The sequence below is a fragment of the Bos indicus x Bos taurus genome, chromosome 17 (assembly GCF_003369695.1).
Source record: "Bos indicus x Bos taurus breed Angus x Brahman F1 hybrid chromosome 17, Bos_hybrid_MaternalHap_v2.0, whole genome shotgun sequence".
Classification (NCBI taxonomy): domain Eukaryota; kingdom Metazoa; phylum Chordata; class Mammalia; order Artiodactyla; family Bovidae; genus Bos; species Bos indicus x Bos taurus.
The window spans coordinates 15,679,238-15,698,493 of record NC_040092.1 but is presented as its reverse complement, the minus strand read 5'-3'; the positions used below and the strand labels follow the sequence as shown (position 1 = coordinate 15,698,493).

Sequence of the window (19,256 nt, the reverse complement as noted above, 5' to 3'; positions counted from 1 at the left end):
ACATTAAAATCGTTAATTTGATATGTCTGTTCTTCATCATTAGCAGTAATCTTTAAAAGCTTGACTACTTGTTTTTCCCAGCAAGAAAGTTCATATATAACCTGGCTCATCCCTTACCTCTTCAAGCGGTTTCTCGGTGCTATTTGAGAGACTGTCTCTATGGTTGTGATCCGCGGCTGTGCACTTACTTTTCTTTCAAGTCAACAAGACTCTGTATAAGCGACAAGATTGGAACTTGCTTTGGCAGGAATTGGAGTCAGACAGACACGGGTTCCAGTCCTGGCTTTACCGCCAACTGGAGCTTAACCTCCTAGCTGTACTTTCTCGGTGAAAATGGGATTGAATGATTTTTAGGTCCAAGGGTTGGAGGGAGGGACCAGTGAGATCAAGTTTCTAAAACTGCTTTAGAAAAAAGCCCCAGCTATGCAAATATGAGGTGCCTATAATCACTGTTGTAAAACATTGTGTAGGAGGTTGATCCTTCTAGGAGTGGAAAACTGGGTGTAAGAGCAGTGTGTTTGATTCAGCAAATATACCAGGAGGGCGTGCTCTGAGCAAGTTCCCTGTGAGGCACCAGTAGGGTCACAGAAAATTCCAGACCCTCAGCTGAAAAACTTGCCCCCTATTGATTTTATTTGTATCTTGTTAACTTCAGGTGAGGATGTGAGATGTCTGTCAGAAAAGTTTGAGGAGATGTAATATCAAAACCAATGAACTCTCATTTGTTTATTTAACAAATATTCATTGGGTGGTACCTGAGGTAACAGGTGCTAGGAATACAGGACCTGTGCATCCAGGATAGACTTAACTTTCCATCACCAAGTAAAAGATGAAAAACAAAAGGAGAGGAATGAGGAAAACTTTCAGGAGCTGGCTGAAGACATAAAATCATTGAACAAAAGAGGGAGGAAAAAAAGGGACTGTGCAACTTTATGTCTCAGTTCGTGGGCAAAACACATTTTTATTGGTTTCAAGAGGATTTCCTGATGGAAGAAGTATTTCAATAAGGGGTCTTCCGGCAACAGAATGAATGATTTTCTTAATAGCATTGTTTTCTTTATTTTTTCCCCAACAAAAATTTACAGTGAGATGATGGGGAAATTTTCAAAGATAGAAAAGTTGAAAGGATGGGAGCTCTCATATATTCACCTCCTAGTTAATTCACAGTTAATATTTCACTATGTTAGCTGCAGGTTTTTTGTTTGTTTGTTTGTTTGTTTTTTAAGAGTAAGTTTCTGTTAGGGCTGTTTCAAGGATCATCTCTTCCTCAGGATGTCATAACCGCATTTTCCCTAGGACAGAGGATGGGTTAGGGGTGTGGCAGGAAGAGGGGGATTTTAGTGTGGGAATGCAGTTCTCTGGGAACCAGACTGGATGGGGGGGCGGGGGGGGGGGCGGGGGACGACTAGAAAAAACAAAAAAGCTCCCAGCACCCAGTTCCGCTGCCCTCGCGCTTACTGTGTGGTCTCTGCCGGTTAGCCAGAGGACCAGAGTCTCGTGGCAGCTCTTGGCTGGAAGTTCTAAAGGATCATCTTTCTCCTGCTCCAGACCTGCCGTCCTTCTGCAAAGGGTAGAGAAAGGCAGCGATGGCGGCCCAGGAGTCCGCCCGGGGGCACAGGGAAACAACTGGGAATCCCTAGAACAGTTAAACCGAGGGGACCGTGAATTCTGCAGCTTGGCACCAGCCCGTCCGAGTCGAGACGGTCCTTCGAGTGCCGCAGCCTGAGCGCCCGGGAGGGAGCAGCCGGCGGGTCGAGTGGGGATGCCGTCCTGCGGCAGCTGCAGGGCTCTGCACCGCCCACTTTCCCCGCGACTCAGGGCCGCTGTCCCGGGCGAGTGGGCTCGGGGAGGGACCAGCCTCGGCGCTCCGCCCCCGGCCTGCCCCGACCCGACTCGGCGCGCCCGGGCGCGCGCCCTTTGCATAAAGCCCTCCTCCTCGGCCAAGGTAGAGGAAGTTGGGCTCCCGCCTGGATGGGAGGCGGGAGGGAACTCAGCTCCTGTTGTTTTCCGTCAGCGGGAGTGGGTGGCGGGCGCAGGGGGCGGGGTGCGCCCTCCCACCACGGGCTGGGCTCTCGGCAGGGACAGTGGCGCTTGGAGCCCGGCGCAGCTTCTAGCCCCTGACATCGGGCTCACCCCAAGCATCCTTCCTGGGGGCTGCGGAAAGTGGAGCTACTCTGCCGTTCCGAGGACTTGGGAGGAGTACTGGGTACCCCTGGGGAGTGCACATCCAGCCGAGCCGGAGCTTGAGTTTCCCGAAGGGCCCCTGCCCGTATCTGGGGCGAGATGGCCGCAGGCGTCCGGGCGTCCGAGTCCTGGGTTCTCGTCTGCTTCGGAGCGCTGCTGGCCCGCTGGGTCGCCGCAGGTAAGGGGAGACGATCTGGAGGCAAAAAGTTGATGCGAGGCAACGGTGGGGAGGGGAGAGCCGGGGACCGAATTCCCTCCGACTCCCTGGATCCAGTCGTGGCCGAGGCCTCGAAGTCGCCCTGGGAGGGTCTTGACTTTCCTGCTCGCAGCTCAGCTTTTTGCAGGAAGGAATTTTACCGAGCCCTTGATAAAGGGCAAGACATCCCTACCCTCCTTAGAGTGGGCAGCAGGCGAGGCTGCAAAGGGCCTGCGGAGGTGAAAATTGGGGAAACTGAAGATGGAAACGTTGAAGAGGTGTGAAATGTTTATTTTTATTCTTTTTTTTTTAAAACGGCGTATGTAAATTCGTGGTTTGGTTTTACGTGCTGCGCTGGTTCTCAAACTCGAGGCTCCTTCAGTTTGCTCTCCTCTCCTCCCTCTGCCCAAGGTTGAACTCGCCTTGCACCTGTAACCTGTGATTTCCCTACTCATTCCCGCAAGCCGACCGGTGTGGACTATGGCAAAATTATGCTTTTCTCCATTACTTAAAAGAAACGAAAAAACTTTTACTTTGAAATAATTTCAAACTTATAGGAAACTTCCCCTACACTTGACATTGCCTCTTACTCTTGATATGATTGGCGAAGAGTCTTAACTTGCTTCATCTGTGATCTGCCTTGGAGCAATAAAGAACAGACGGTTGCTTACAAAAACATTTTGTTGTTGCTGTTGTCTTGTCGCTAAATCCTGTCTGACTCTTTTGTGACCCCATAGACTGTAACTTGCCATGCTCTTCTGTCCATGGCATTTCCCAGGCAAGAATACTGGAATGGGTTGCCATTTCCTTCTCCAGGGGATCTCCCTGACCCAGGGATCAAACCCATGCCTGCTGAATTGGCTAGCAGGTTCTTTACTACAGAGCCACCAGGGAAGCCCTTACAAAAACATACAGAATTTTTAAAAGGTTGAAAAAATATTTTTGAACTTAATTCACCAGCAAATGCATGTCTTTTGCATTCAGGGCAGTGTGACAAGCAGTGAGAGGACCTGAGCTGAGGGAAGGGAGATGGAGTTTGCCAGAATACTTACAGAGCCCTATTTTCAGGAGTCACCCAGTCCAGTGTGGTCTGCTGATCTCTTGTAGGTGCCTAGAGGAATTGCCCGCTGTGAGCTTCCCAGCAGCAAGTGCCAAAAGTTCCTAATTGTGAGGTTCTCACAAGTTTTTATTTTGCTTTCTTTTTAGCAATTATTTAAAAACAATAAAATTCTCATAAGCTAGATTTCTAGTTTAGGTGGGAAAATCTGAGGATCTTGCCGCTCAGGGCCTGCTTTCCCAATGGAACTGAGTTGTGGTCACCCGTTTTCATCTAGGATAGGTGACTTCAAATTTGTTCCCCGCTCCTGGCTGTAGTATTAATACTAATGCTTCCCCCTGGCCCACTGAAGTCATAGACATGACTGGGCTGGCACCTCCATATGGAGGGGTGGTCACTGTGCTTTGGGGAGGAGAAGTGGATATACCGTCTCCAGTCGGCTGACCCTCAAAGTTAAAGGTGATTGTGTATTCCCTACTTCCCAGCTGTCTGCAGTGTTTACTGTACTGTGGATATCAAGGGCCTGGGGACCTTTCAACCCAGAACCCTGGGTTGAAATCATCATTGTGGAATGAACTGGCTGTAGCTCTCCACACGAGGATGTTTCCTCCATTGCCATGCCCAGGTATTTTGACGCCCAGGTCAAGTTCACCTTTGTGTACAGTGCCAGAGGGCTTTCCTTGCTTGACGTATTTTTGTTCTTTGTTTTTCAAGCTGGGAGTTGTTTTGGGGGAGAAAACCATCTTTCTCCTGTCACTTAACTCCAGACAGTGTTCAAGGCCCTGCTGTCACCTCAGGTTGTAAATCTGGGATCATTCTTGAGAAAAGAATAGGAAAAAAAAAATAACTGTTTGATATAGTCCCAACTCTGTAAATGTTAATATGATGGCAGCTTTGGAAAAGGGTTGTTTATATTGTTTCTTCCTCTGGTACATATTCTTCTTTTTTTAATTGGATATAACTGTTAGTTTCTACAGTACAACATTGTGAATCAGCTATATGTATACATATATCCCTTCCTCTTGAGCCTCCCTACCACCCCTACCATCCCACCCCTCCAGTCCATATTCTGAATTTAAGGTTGGGGGACTTTCAGGGGCCCTCTGGATACCTTATGGACCACTTCTAGTAACGTAGAATGTCTCACTCTTCTGGTTGGGAGACCGAGTAAATTCCTGTGACCTGGCACATCGAAGACCTGAATGACAGTCCCAGCTCTCCCAGTGGCTTTTGTGGGAGCTTAAGTAAATCACTTCGGAGAAGGCAATGGCACCCCACTTCAGTTCTCTTGCCTGGAAAATCCCATGGACAGAAGAGCCTGGTAGGCTGCAGTCCATGGGGTCGCTGAGAGTCGGACACGACTGAGCGACTTCCCTTTCACTTTTCACTTTCACACATTGGAGAAGGAAATGGCAACCCACTCCAGTGTTCTTGCCTGGAGAATCCCAGGGATGGGAGAGCCTGGTGGGCTTCTGTCTATGGGGTCGCACAGAGTCGGACACAACTGTAGTGACTTAGCAGTAAGTAAATCACTTCAGCTTTCTGGACTTAAGTTTTCTCAGCTATAACATGAGGTTTAGGATGATTAAGCATGGAACCAGTGCACCCTCAAGGACCACCCATTCCTTCTCCCTATCAGACATCACTAGTTGATGGCTGTGTTCTTCCCTACCGAGCCCTGACTCAGCTTGTCCTGAACTCAGCCCTCAGGACTGAGGGCTCTCTAAGGTCACCTTCAGCGTCAGTGTTTAAAAAGAATGGAGTGAGGAAAGCCAGGAGAAGGGAAAGGCCTTAAAATGGTGTAGTTTGTGGTTATGTCATTCTAGTCCTTGGAGGAAAAGACAGTGTTAGCTCAAGTTCCAAGACTAAAGTTTCACCAGGGCTTTTCCAAGGCTTTTTTTATTCCTTTGCCAAAGGGCCTGGGAAGGGCAGGTCTTCAGGTCTCACTAACACATTGTTGCATCTGTAATTCTGCAGTTTTTTTCTCCTCAGTGGGGATTCCACTGACAACTTGGGTTCCCAGGCCTAACTATTTAAAAATAATTCTCACTTGTTTTTTAAAGTGATTGTTTTGAAGTGTTTCTTGCTGTTTTGGAATCTCCATCATTAGGTCACATTTTCTGCCTTCCAACAAGTGATTAGAATTTATTTATTTATTTATTTATTTTCATTTTACCCTGGCTTCGGGGAATGGTGTAGCTACAATGGGAGAGTGTGGGAACATGCTGTAGCTTCAGCTGTCCTGTGATTTTTCAGAGGTAGCCCCTTCCAACCAGATAAAAGCCCAAATACAGATAACGGTTACTCTTTGTTTTATAAAAGAGAATGAGTTCCAAAGGCAGGTAACAATTTTTTTACAACCTAATTGAGATATAATTTACTTACATACTATATACTTTACCCTTTTAACTGTACAATTCATTGGTGTTTAGTATATTCACAAGATTGTGCAACCATCACCATTAGTTCCAGAACATTTTTATCACAAAAAGATGCCCTCTACTTAAGTATTAAGTCTCTCCTGGGCTTCCCTGGTGGCTTAGTGGTAAAGAATCTGCCTGCCAGTGCAGAAGACACAGGTTTGACCCATGATCCGAGGAGATCCTACATACCATGGAGCAACTAAGCCTGTGTACCACAACTGTTGAGCCTGTGCAGTAGAGCCCAGGAACCACAACTACAGAAGCTCGTGCACCTAGAGCCCATGCTCTGCAACAAGCGAAGCCACCACAATGAGAAGATCCAGCCCTGCAACTAGAGAGTAGCCTCTGCTCACCGCAACTAGAGAAGGCCCAAACGCAGCAATGAAGACCCAGCCAAAAATAAATAAAATTTTTCAAAAGTCACTCCCCACTACGTGCCTCTGCCCCCAGACAAGCCACTTCTCCAGCCCTAGACAACAGCTAATCCACTTTCTATCTCCGGAGATTTATTTATTTGGACATCTCTGTATGTTTGCCTATTTGGACATCTCATAATTGGAATCACAAAATATGTTGTCTTTTATGACGGCCTTCTTTCACTTAACACAGTGTTTTCAAGATTCATCCATGCTATAGCTTTTGGCCTTTTTTATGGCCAAATAATATTACCATTATATGGATATACCACATTTCATTCATTCATCAGTTGATGGGCATTCAGGCTGTTACCACCTTTTGGCTATTATGAATAATCTGAGCATGCATGTACAAGTTTTTGTGTGGACAAGTTTTCATTTCTCTTGGTCATATACCTAGAGGTAGACTTGCCAGGGTAGAGTCATATGGTAGCTTTACCTTGCGAGGAAATATCAAACTGTTTTCCAATGTAGCAGCACCATTTAAAAATCCTGCTAACAATGTATAAGGGTTCCAGTTTCTCTACATCTTTGCCACACTTGTTATTGTCTTTCATTTTAGCCATCCTAGCAAGTGTGAAGGAGCCTGGTGGGCTGAAGTCCATGGGGTCGCTAAGAGTCGGACAGGACTGAGCAACTTCATTTTCACTTTCACTTTTCAAGCATTGGAGAAGGAAATGGCAACCCATTCCAGTGTTGTTGCCTGGAGAATCCCGGGATTCCAGGGATGGGGGAGCCGTCTATGGGGTTGCACAGAGTCGGACACTGTTGAGGTCCTTTAATGGACCGGAACCTGGTGGTCCGGAGTCGACGATAAGAAAGTAAAGGAAAGAAAGAGGCTGATATTCCTTGGTTTGCACAGAAAGCCAATAAAGCCCCTGGCACAGGGCTTGCTCTGTTCACAGAGGCTTCAGGCGCCCTCTTGATGGGGTGAAGGCACAGAGCGCCTTCTCGAGATGGTCTTAGAAGCCTGGGCAGGAAAGTGAACTCAGAGGGCCTCTGTGCTCCAAAGAAATAGCCTAAGAGACAGAGAGAAAGAGAAAGAAAGACATGGGGACTAGAGCTCTGATGGAGCAAAGGTGTTTTATTCAACATTGTGTAGGTATTTATACTGTCTTACAAGATAGCTGTTTTCAGCAGAGATAAAGTCAAAACTTCCAAGTTATCAAGAAAACATGAGGTCATCCATATGAAAGAGAGGGTTGTAAATAACCACTTTTACCATATGGTTCATAAACAGGAAGAGGGTACTTACCACCGTATAGAAAAACTAACGAAGGAAATGCCTGGATTCCTTAGTCCTGGGAGAGGCTTGCCTCTCCTCTTAATTTCTGAATATTCAGGAATTAATAAGGAACAGAGAATTCCTGACAGATCCAAAACAGCACACAGGAAGCCTCCTGTTAAATGCTTCCTGACAGGACACGACTGAAGTGACTTAGCAGTAGCAGCAAGTGTGAAGTGTTAGATATCTTATTGTAGTTTTGATTTGCATTTTCCCTAGTGACTAATGTTGAGCTTTTCATGTGCTTATTGGCCTTTTATTTATCTTTCGGAGAAATGTCAATTTAAATCTTTTGTTCATTTTTACATTGTCTTCTTATTGTTGAGCTTTGAGAGTTTTTGTATATATATATTCCACATACAAATCTCTTCTCAGATGTGATTTGCAAATATTTTCTCTCAGCTTGTGGGTCTTCTTTTCACTTTATTTTTTGTATCCAAAATGTGTTTATTGGGATGGTTTCCCATTCATCTTGTTTCAGGGTGCTTTTTAAAAAATATTTGTTTATTTATTGGCTGTGCTGGTGTGGGCTTTCTCCGGTTGCAGTGCGCAGGCTTCTTATTGTAGTGTCTTCTCTTGTTGCGAAGCACAGGTTCTCGGGCACCCTCAGGCTTAACCCAAAGTCACAAAGATACATTCTTTTGTTTTTTTTTTTCTAAGTAATTTATAGCTTTCTAAGTATTTTATAGACCATATAGATCTATGGTCTATTTTGAGTTCCTTTTTTTTTTTTAACCTCTCTGCCTGGCTTGCAGAATCTTAGTTCCCCAACCAGGGATTGAACCCAGGCCACAGCAGTAAAAGTGCTATGTCCTAACCACTGGACTGCCAGGGAACGCCTGATTTTAAGTTAATTTTTATATGTGATGTGAGGTAAGGGGTCCATCTTCATTCTTCTGTGTGTGGACAGCCAATTGTCCCAATACCACTGTTGAGGGCAGTTTATTTTGTAATGAAATACCATCTTTCACAAAACCCCAGAATATTCACATACTTTGAAAACTTCCAGTGTGGTGGAAAAAGCACTGAATGGAGCAAGAAATCTAGACTCTGGTCGCACACTGCTACCTTCTCATTGTAGGACTTCAGGCCAGCCCACTTCCCTTCTTTGCATCACAGTTTTCTCATCTGTTGAATGTGACAGCATGAGTAAGACTGGTTCTGCCCGTTATTCCTGCGCCTGTGACCTCTTTGTATATGGGTGCTGATTGTGGAGGGGGCTGAAATATTAGGACATTTCTCAGCAAAATGGGCTGCATTCGCTTCTTGTTACCTGGTGGCAGTCTTAATGCCAAATCAGTTGCCTGAGCATTTGTCAGTCTTGAATGCGCATCAGGGTCACCTGGAGGGCTTGTGAAAATGCAGAGTGCTACCTCCCACCCCACCCCTGGGTTCTGATTTAGATGTTCTGGATGGGACCTGATAATCTGAATTTCTGACAGTGCTGTTGCTGATATGCACTTTCCATTCTGCCTGGGAACACCAGCTTCATCTCTACCTAGCTAGTTCTTTCCTGACCGTCAGATCTCAGTGTGGCTTCCTAGAGGAAGCCTTCCCTGTCACAAACCACAGCTAGACTTAAGAGCCCCTTCTCCAAGCTCCTATCATGCTATTTATCACACTGCATCCTAATTGCCAGTTTATTGCCTGTTTTTTTTTTTTTTTTTTTGCCATGCTGCATGGCATATGGTATCCTAGTTACCTGACCAGGGATCGAACCCATTCCCCTGCAGTGGAAGTGTGGAGTTTTAACCGCTGGACTGCCAGGGGAGTCCCTATTGCCTGTTTTGTCTGTCATTGGCTCCCCAGTGCCTAGCTCAGAGCATGCCCCAAAGTCCCCACTCTGAGCCCATTCCTGCATGGAGCTGCTGAGTGGTGTTGCATTGTACCTGAGATGGAGAAAGACAGAGAGCAGCAGGAAAGAGGAAACAAAGCCAGAGCCCTCTTCCTTCCACCACTCTGGATTTCTAGGCAAGTAAAGCCACTCGGGTTCTGTATCAGCTATTTATTGCCACAATAATCTGTGTAACAAAGCATCACAGAACGGCAATGAGTGCTTATTTCTGAAGGGCCTGGGAGTATTGGACAGTTGGCCCTGCTGTTCTTGCCTGGGCTCACTCATGTGTCTGGGCATCAGGTGAGTGGCCATAGCTGAGAGGATTGAGGCAGCTGGAGTCCGCACCATGTATTTTTCACCCTCCCCTGCTACCTAGCCCAGGCACATGCATCTCAAGGTGGTAGCAGAAGGTGAGAGTGAGCAAGCCCAATCACACCAGTGCTTTTTAAGTCTCTGCTTGCAACACATTTGTTAACACCCCAGTGATCAGAGTAAGTCACATGATGCTACCAGAGTCAAGAGTAGGAGGGCTCTGTGGAGTGACATTGTGAAGGGCATAGACAGTGGAGGAGGGGCTTATTAGGACTGTTTGCAGCTGTGATCCACCACAGGTTCACTACTGTCAATTACTGGCCAATAATCCCAACAGGGTGGGGCTCGATGTATTATTGCATCTCAAACATACATGCCTGTTTTGTTTTTTTTTAAATCTTAATGCAGGGGAACGGCAAGAAAAGGAGATTATCTAGGATCAAGAAAGATAGTAACAGCCTGACCTTTCCTTGCACAGGATTGGAGGCTGTCACCATTGGAGAAATTCACGAGAACATCACCCTGCACTGTGGCAACATCTCGGGACCGAGGGGCCTCGTGACCTGGTGCCGCAATGACTCGGAGTCGGTCTTCCTCTTGTCCTCCAGTTCCAGCCTCCCACCAGCCCAGTCACGCTTCTCTCTGGTGAATGCCAGCGCCCTGCACATCGAGGCGCTGAATCTGCAGGATGAGGGGAACTACACCTGCTCTGAGGTCCTGAACAAGACCGAGACCCGGAGGTTCCAAGTGTGGCTGCAGGTGGCCAGTAAGTGGTGGGTGGGGATTGCAACTAGTGGGGAGGTGCTCAGAGCCTTGGACCTGAGGAGGCCTTTGGAGTCAGTAGCCTGGCTTTCATTCTGGGCACTCGCACGTGCAAGCTCTCACATCTGTCATTTCCTCATCTGTATAATGGGGATAATAGGAATTCTTGCCTCATAGAATTGCTGGGAGGAATAAATGCCAGTATATCTACATATATACTCCAATACTTTGGCCACCTGATGTGAAGAACTGACTCATTTGAAAAGACCCTGATGCTGGGAAAGATTGAAGGAGGGAGGAGAAGGGGACAACAGAGGATGAGATGGTTGGATGGCATCACCGACACAATGGACATGAGTTTGAGTAAACTCCGGGAGTTGGTGATGGACCGGGAGGCCTGGCGTGCTCAAGTCCATGGGGTCGCAAACAGTCAGTCACAACTGAGCCACTGAATTGAACTGAACTGATACCTATGTAACTTGCTGTAAATGGCTCCTGGCATATTATTTATTAATAGTTAGCTATTACTTTTAGCTTATTAATATCATCCTTGCTATTAATCTCATTTTATTATGCAACAAACTCAAAGTATAACATAAGCAAGTCAGACTGCCTGAGTTCCAACCCTAAGGACAGGTCATCTTGAGTAAGTAACTTAATATCTCTGAGATTCAGTTTTTCTTATTTGTTAACTGGGGACAATGCATTGCATGCCTTACCAGATATATGCTCTTATGCTCTAGTGCTAAATACAGGGCTTAGTATGAACCACTATTACTACTGTCTTTCCTAAGTCAGTCTATCATGTCTGTCAATATATATGCATGAATTTAGACCAATAGTTGGCAAATTATAACCTGTGGGCCATTTTTAGACTGTTGTATATTTTTGTATGACCTGCAAGCGGCAAATATTTTTTTACATTTTTAATGGTTGAAAAAATCAAAAGAAGAATGATACTTGTGACATGTGAAAATTATATGAAATTCAACTTTAGATTCAAATAAGGTCTTATTTGAACATAGCAATGATTATCCAGTCACATATTATCTCTGATTGTCTTTAGTGCTATAATCTCAGAGCTGAGTGACTGTGAAACTGATTGTATGTCCCACAGAACCTAAACTATTTACTCTCTGGCCCCCACAGAAGAGTTTGTTGATCACTGTCTTAGAGGGATATCTACATTCTAGTTGAGTGGAAATACTCATGTGATCATTTTATTGCTCCCTGATTTTCTCATCTATAAATTAAAGAATTTACTCATTCCTTTAGTCAATATGTATTTACTGAGAGCCTGATGCCAGACCTGTTCCAGGCACTGGGCCACAGGAATGGATCGGACAGAGACTGTCCCTACCCACACCGAACTGACATCCTAATGGGGGAAGACAGACAGCAGGTAAAAAAATGCATCAGGCAGTATCAGAGTGACAGGTGTTGTGCAGAGAATTGAGGTGGTGTGATGTGACTCTCTGAAACACTTTACATGGGTGGGTCAGGAGCTTTTGGAAGGAGTGACACTGGCAGTGAATGATATGTTGGAACCAGTCACACAAAAGAGAGAGAGGGATCCAGGCAGAAACTGAACTGGTGCAAGACGAGTTGAACATGGTGCATGTGTAGGTGAGAAGGCAGCTGGTGTGGTGGGAACCCAGGATGTGAGCAGGCAGGACGTGTGAGATATGAGAGGCAGGGCCAGACCACGTGGGGCTGGGTAGGACTGGTGTTGTGGGTTGAATTGTATCCCCCAGAGAGATATGTTGATTTCTTAATCTCAGTACTTGTGAATATGACTTTATTTGGAAATAGGCTCTTTGCAATTACAGTCAACCTAAGATGAGGTCATTGTGTGCTCAGTCACGTAGTGGTATCCAACTCTTTTGTGACCCCGTGGACTATAGTTAGCCAAGCTCCTCTGTCCATGGGATTTCCCAGGCAAGAATACTAGAGTGGATTGCTGTGCCCTCCTCCAGGGGATCTTCCCGACTCAGGGATTGAACCTGCATCTCTTGCATTGGCAGGCAGATTCTTTACCACTCTGCCACCTGAGAAGCCCAGAAGATAAGGTCATTAGAGTGGGCCCTAATTAAAATTGACTGTTATCCTTATAGGAGGAAAATGCATGCAAAGACAGAGACACAGGGAGAACTCACACAGTGGCAGGCAGAGATTGGAGTAGTGCAGCTGCAAGCAAAGGAATGCCAAAGACAGATGGCCGCAGCAGCAGCCACGAGGAAAGAGGCAAGGAAGGGTTCTCTCCTAGAGCCTTGAGAGGAGTATGGCCCTCCTGACATCTGATTTCATACTTCAGGATGGTGGGAGAGTCAATTCTATTCTTTTTTTAAAAAAATATTTATTTGTATATTTGACTGCACTGAGTCTTAGTTGCAGCATACAAACTCTTTAGTTGTGGTATGTGGGGTCTAGTTCCCTAACGAGGGGTCAAGCCCAGTGCCCTGTGTAGGGAGCATGGAGAATAGCCACTGGACCACCAAGGAAGTCCCAATTTCGGTTCTTTTAATCTGTCTAATTTGAGGTACTTTGTTAAGGCAGCCCAAGGATACTAATACAACTGGCAAAGATAATTGGGACTCTTATTCTAGGTGTAGGAGGCACCCCTGCGACTGTAAGCTAGCAGGGGTCTTGTATCATTTAAATTACACATAATGGATGTGTCTCATCACAAAGAAAACTGGTAACATAAAAAACAAGGAAGCCAGTCAGAGGTGCAAGATGTTAGTGGTCAGAGTCAGGGTGAAAATGTACAGTTCAGAGAATATTTTGGAGGGAGACTGCCAAGATTTGCTGCTGGGTTGGAAATGGAGGATGAAGGAAAGAGAGGCTTCGAGGACATGTCTAGATTTTTGGATGGTTTCTAAGGTTCCCACCAACTCTCAAGGCTTATGGAATTTGCAAATACAATGTTTTTGGGTCTGGATAAATTGCTGAATGACCCAGAATGAATGTGGGTGTATCAAAAAATGTCACCCAATTTGGCCCAGTTCTTATTTGTTCCTGGCAGGTGCCAACAGACCTCCCTCACTCCAGCTGCCAAACAGTAATAATTCCTTTGGGACTACCCTGGCGGTCCAGTGGTTAATACTGTGCTCGCACTGCACAGGGCACAAGTTCAATCCCTGGTTGGGGAACTAAGATCCTGCATGCTGCATGATGTGACTAAAAATAATAATAATTCCTTCATATCAATGTCAATAAATGTCTTTTTTTTTTTTTTTTAATTTTTGGCTGCACCATGAGGCATGCAAGATCTTATTAGTTCCTTGACCAGGGCTTCAACACACACCCCCTGCAGTGTAAGTGTGGCGTCTAAACCACTGGACCACCAAAGGAGTCCCTAAACGTCTTTGCTTTTGACCTCAAGGAGTAAGGTGGCATTACAACTTTGGGTTTTTATTTTATCCTCACTCTCTCTGATTTATGATGATTTTATCTGGCACTAACTTATTAATCATTGGCTAAGTTTATTGGAGGATGGATTAGTTTCATTATTGCCCTGAGGGAGATAAATGCAAGGTCTTCTTGTGATGAAAGTGAACTTATGTTTTTTTAAAAAGTCACTAAACTCAAATGGTGCTTTGAGCTCTCTGAGTTACTGTGGTGTAATTTGTGTTATGGAAACTTCATTTGGAAACATATGGTGTCCCTGACTGGTGTAGGGCTTGTTCATGAAAACAGGACATAGGCTATCTTACTCAGTTTGGGCTGCTATAACAATAGCATAGACTGAGTAGTTTAAAGAACAAACATTTCTTCCTCACAGTTCTGGAGGTTAGAAAGTCCAAGATCAAGGTGCTGGCAGATGCAGTGTCTAATGAGGGCCTGCTCTCTGATTGGTAAATGAGTATCTTCTCTCCTTGGTAGAAAACAAGGAGGGAGGAAGCAAGCTCTGGGGGCCTCTCCTTATGAGGGCACCCATCCCCTTCATGAGAGCTCTTCTCTCAGGACCTAACCCCCTCCCAAAGGCCCTACCTCCAAATGCCATCACACTGGACACAGGCTTCAGCATATGAATTTGGCGGGGGAAACAAGCGTTCAGTCCACAGCACAGATATCGTCTGGTTTCACATACACCAAAAGGAACCCTCTGGAACGTCAGGTTGTGTTCCCATTTCAGAGAGACCCCAAGCTATACCATACCCCTCCAAGCACCAGGGAGCCCCTTCCTGCTCCTCAGACAGTGGCTGAAGGCAAGCCCTTGGCATCTCAGATTGGAACTCAGCCCTCGTTTCTGCATGGGAGTTTCAGAAAATGGACTGGGCTTGACCCCAGAAGTTTGCACCTTCATCCAGTTTCCCTTCTTCCCATCAGCCTACCTGTGGCAACCAGAGATCTGATCTCTTTTTCTATGAGTTTGTTTGTTTTTGAACTATTGGGTTGGCCAAACTTACGGATAAATCCGAACAGACTTTTTGGTCAACCCAATATAGTTGACCTACAACACTATGTTACACAACACAGTAGGTTGATATTTCCGTACTTTTCCAAATGATTACTGCAATAACTCGAGTTATGATCGGCACCAGACAGATCAGATCAGATCAGTCGCTCAGTTGTGTCCGACTCTTTGTGACCCCATGAATCGCAGCACGCCAGGCCTCCCTGTCCATCACCAACTCCCGGAGTTCACTCAGACTCATGTCCATCGAGTCAGTGATGCCATCCAGCCATCTCATCCTCTGTCGTCCCCTTCTCCTCCTGCCCCCAATCCCTCCCAGCATCAGAGTCTTTTCCAATGAGTCAACTCTTCGCATGAGGTGGCCAAAGTACTGGAATTTCTGCTTCAGCATCATTCCCTCCAAAGAAATCCCAGGGCTGATCTCCTTCAGAATGGACTGGTTGGATCTCCTTGCAGTCCAAGGGACTCTCAAGAGTCTTCTCCAACACCACAGTTCAAAAGCATCAATTCTTTGGCACTCAGACTTCTTCACAGTCCAACTCGCACATCCATACATGACCACTGGAAAAACCATAGCCTTGACTAGACGGACCTTTGTTGGCAAAGTAATGTCTCTGCTTTTGAATATGCTATCTAGGTTGGTCATAACTTTCCTTCCAAGGAATAAGCGTCTTTTAATTTCATGGCTGCAGTCACCATCTGTAGTGATTTTGGAGCCCAAAAAAATAAAGTCTGACACTGTTTCCACTGTTTCCCCATCTATTTCCCATGAAGTGGTGGGACCGGATGCCATGATCTTCGTTTTCTGAATGTTGAGCTTTAAGCCAACTTTTTCACTCTCCACTTTCACTTTCATCAAGAGGCTTTTTAGTTCCTCTTCACTTTCTGCCATAAGGGTGGTGTCATCTGCATATCTGAGGTGATTGATATTTCTCCCAGCAATCTTGATTCCAGCTTGTGTTTCTTCCAGTCCAGCATTTCTCATGATGTACTCTGCATATAAGTTAAATAAGCAGGGTGACAATATACAGCCTTGACGAACTCCTTTTCCTATTTAGAACCAGTCTATTGTTCCATGTCCAGTTCTAACTGTTGCTTCCTGACCTGCATACAAATTTCTCAAGAGGCAGATCAGTTGTTCTGGTATTCCCATCTCTTTCAGAATTTTCCACAGTTTATTGTGATCCACACAGTCAAAGGCTTTGGCATAGTCAATAAAACAGAAATAGATGTTTTTCTGGAACTCTCTTGCTTTTTCCATGATGCAGCGGATGTTGGCAATTTGATCTCTGGTTCCTCTGCCTTTTCTAAAACCGGCTTGAACATCAGGAAGTTCATGGTTCACATATTGCTGAAGCCTGGCTTGGAGAATTTTGAGTATTACTTTACTAGCGTGTGAGATGAGTGCAATTGTGCGGTAGTTTGAGCATTCTTTGGCATTGCCTTTCTTTGGGATTGGAATGACAACTGACCTTTTCCAGTCCTGTGGCCACTGCTGAGTCTTCCAGATTTGCTGGCATATTGAGTGCAGCACTTTCACAGCATCATCTTTCAGGATTTGGAATAGCTCAACTGGAATTCCATCACCTCCACTAGCTTTGTTCGTAGTGATGCTTTCTAAGGCCCACTTGACTTCACATTCCAGGATGTCTGGCTCTAGGTCAGTGATCACACCATCATGATTATCTGGATCGTGAAGATCTTTTTTGTACAGTTCTTCTGTGTATTCTTGCCATCTCTTCTTAATATCTTGTGCTTCTGTTAGGTCCATACCATTTCTGTCCTTTATCGAGCTCATCTTTGCATGAAATGTTCCTTTGGTATCTCTGATTTTCTTGAAGTGATCCCTAGTCTTTCCCATTCTGTTGTTTTCCTGTATTTCTTTGCATTGATCGCTGAAGAAGGCTTTCTTATCTCTTCTTGCTATTCTTTGGAACTCTGCATTCAGATGTTTATATCTTTCCTTTTCTCCTTTGCTTTTCACTTCTCTTCTTTTCACAGCTATTTGTAAGGTATTATATAATTATTGACTGTATTCCCCACATTGTATATTTCATACCCATGACTCATTCATTTTGTAACTGAAAGTTTGTACCTCTTAATCTCCTTCACTTATATCTTTCCTCTCCTCACCTCCCTCCCCTCTGGCAACCACGTGTTTTTTCTCTGTATCTGTGGCTCTGTTTCTGATTTTTATATTTGTTCATTTGTTTTATTTTTTAGATTCCACATATCTAAATCATACAGAATTTGTCTTTCTCAATCTGACTTATTTCACTTGATATAGTACTCTCTAGTTTTATAGTGTCACAAACGCAAGCTTTCATTCTGTTTTATGGCTGGATAGTATTTCATTGTATTATGTGTATATATGTGTACATACATGGTATGTACATGGTATATATACCATTTTTCTACTGCAAAGTTAGTTGTACATTTTTGAGTGCTGCTCTATCACTAAAAGATTCAAGTTAGGAGACTGAAAAAAAATGTTTTATATCTGTGTCTTTTAAAAAGAATCTGATGATGGACAAGGAGGCAGGCATCGGTTTCTTATGGGAGGGACACTATCATGGAGGCACTGTAAGGCCACGTCGGTCCACTTCGTTTCTGGTTATTTAACAGATTCTGTGGTGCTGCTCTTGTCCTGTTCAGGTTCAGGAAGCTCATTCAGTGGCCTTGCAACATCATCAGTCAAATCCAAGATCCTTCTATCACTCTTCTATCAGTGTTCTATCACTGTCCATTCTGTTACAACTCTGGTCTTGTCAGACACACAATTGTGACTGTCCCAATGCTTGGAATGCTGTCTTCTTTTTTTTCCCCAGTAATTTTTTTTGGATATGTCTTCTCAGGCAAGGGGAACAAAAGCAAAAATCAACAAATGAGACTACATTAGACTGAAAAGCTTTTGCACAATGAAAGAAGCTATCAACAAAACAGAAAGGCCAACTACTGGATGGGAGAAGACAGTTGCAAGTGATAAGGGATCAATATCCAAAACATACAAAGAGCTGAGAATGACCTTGAATGTGTGAATGGACAGAAACGCGGCAGAAGCACGAAGCTGGCTGTATGAGGGCTGGTAGCTTTCACCCTCCTTACCACCTGGATCTCTGTTTATCCATCAGTGGGCATTTGATGCCTCTATCTTCCAGGGAGGAAGGTTTTCTATAGGCTAGGGGTGATTCAACCTGCCTGGAATGGGCACTGTGATGTGCTTTTGTTATTTGTTTCAGGAGCAAGGGCTCTGCACTGTTCCTTATTAATTTAATGATGCGGTTGAAGAATCTAGCCATCAGGATTGGGGCTGCTGCTTCTGAGGGTACAGAAATCCCTTATTCCAGAGCAGTTCAGGATTCCCATGGCTGTTTCTTCCATTGCCTTACCCGCCCCCTTTTGCCTCCACACTGGGTGGGCATGATGGCAGAACTGCCGTGTGTTCACCTGCAGAAAGGCTGGGGGGCTAGCTATTGTTGTTCTGTCACTAAGTTGTATCCGACTCTTTGCAATCCCATGGACTGTAGCATTCCAGGCTGTTCTGTCTTCCACTATCAACCAGAGTTTGCTCAAATTCCTGTCCATCAAGTCGGTGATGCTATCAAACCATCTCATCTTCTGCCATGTCCTCCTTTTGCCTTCAATTTTTCTCAGCATCCCAGTCTTTTCCAGTGAGTCAGCTCTTCACATCAGGTGGTCGAAGTATTGGATTTTCAGCTTCAACATCCGTCCTTCCAATGAGTATTCAGGATTGATTTCCTTTAGGAATGACTGGTTTGATCTCCTTGCAGCCCAAGGGACTCTCAAAAGTTTTTTTCTCCAGCACCACAATTCAAAAGTATCAATTCTTCAGCACTCAGCCTTCTTTATGGTCCAACCCTTACATCCATACATGGCTACCGGAACAACCACAGCTTTGATTATAGGTACCTTTGTTGGCAAAATGATGTCTCTGCTTTTTAATACACTGTCTAGATTTGTCCTGGGCTTCCCAGGTGGTTTCCCAAGGGGTAAAGAGTCTACCTGCCAATGCAGGAGATGCGGGTTTGATCCCTGCGTTGGGAAGATCCCCTTGTGAAGAAAATGGCAACCCACTTCAGTATTCTTGCTTGGGAAATCCCATGGACAGAGGAGTCTGTTGGACTACAGTCCATGGGGTCGAAAAGCAGTTGGACATGACTTAGCAACTAAACGACAACAAACAACTAGGTTCGTCATGGCTTTTCTTCCAAGGAGCAGGCGTCTTTTAATTTCATGGCTTCAGTCACCATCTGCAGTGATTTTGGAGCTCAAGAAAATAGAATCTGTCACTGCTTCCACTTTTTCCCCTTCTATTTTTCATGAAGTGATGGGACCGGATGCCA

At 45.0% G+C, this 19,256-nt stretch overlaps 1 protein-coding gene across 3 annotated transcripts in view; it reads left to right on the top strand.

Moving 5' to 3' along the window:
- The window catches only part of VSIG10 (V-set and immunoglobulin domain containing 10), a 73,509-nt gene that overhangs the window by 29,420 nt on the left and 24,833 nt on the right, over nucleotides 1-19,256 (top strand). The window contains exons 1-2 of one of the 3 annotated variants that reach the window (XR_003515214.1): nucleotides 1,971-2,362; nucleotides 10,189-10,476. Coding sequence is in view for 2 of the 3 variants with exons in the window: in XM_027566719.1 (XP_027422520.1) it covers nucleotides 2,284-2,362; nucleotides 10,189-10,476 (367 nt within the window). In the remaining variant the exon portion in view is untranslated. Of the gene's footprint in view, nucleotides 1-1,970; nucleotides 2,363-10,188; nucleotides 10,477-19,256 lie in introns of those variants that run through there. The other 2 variants (XM_027566719.1, XM_027566718.1) reach the window with 2 other exon arrangements.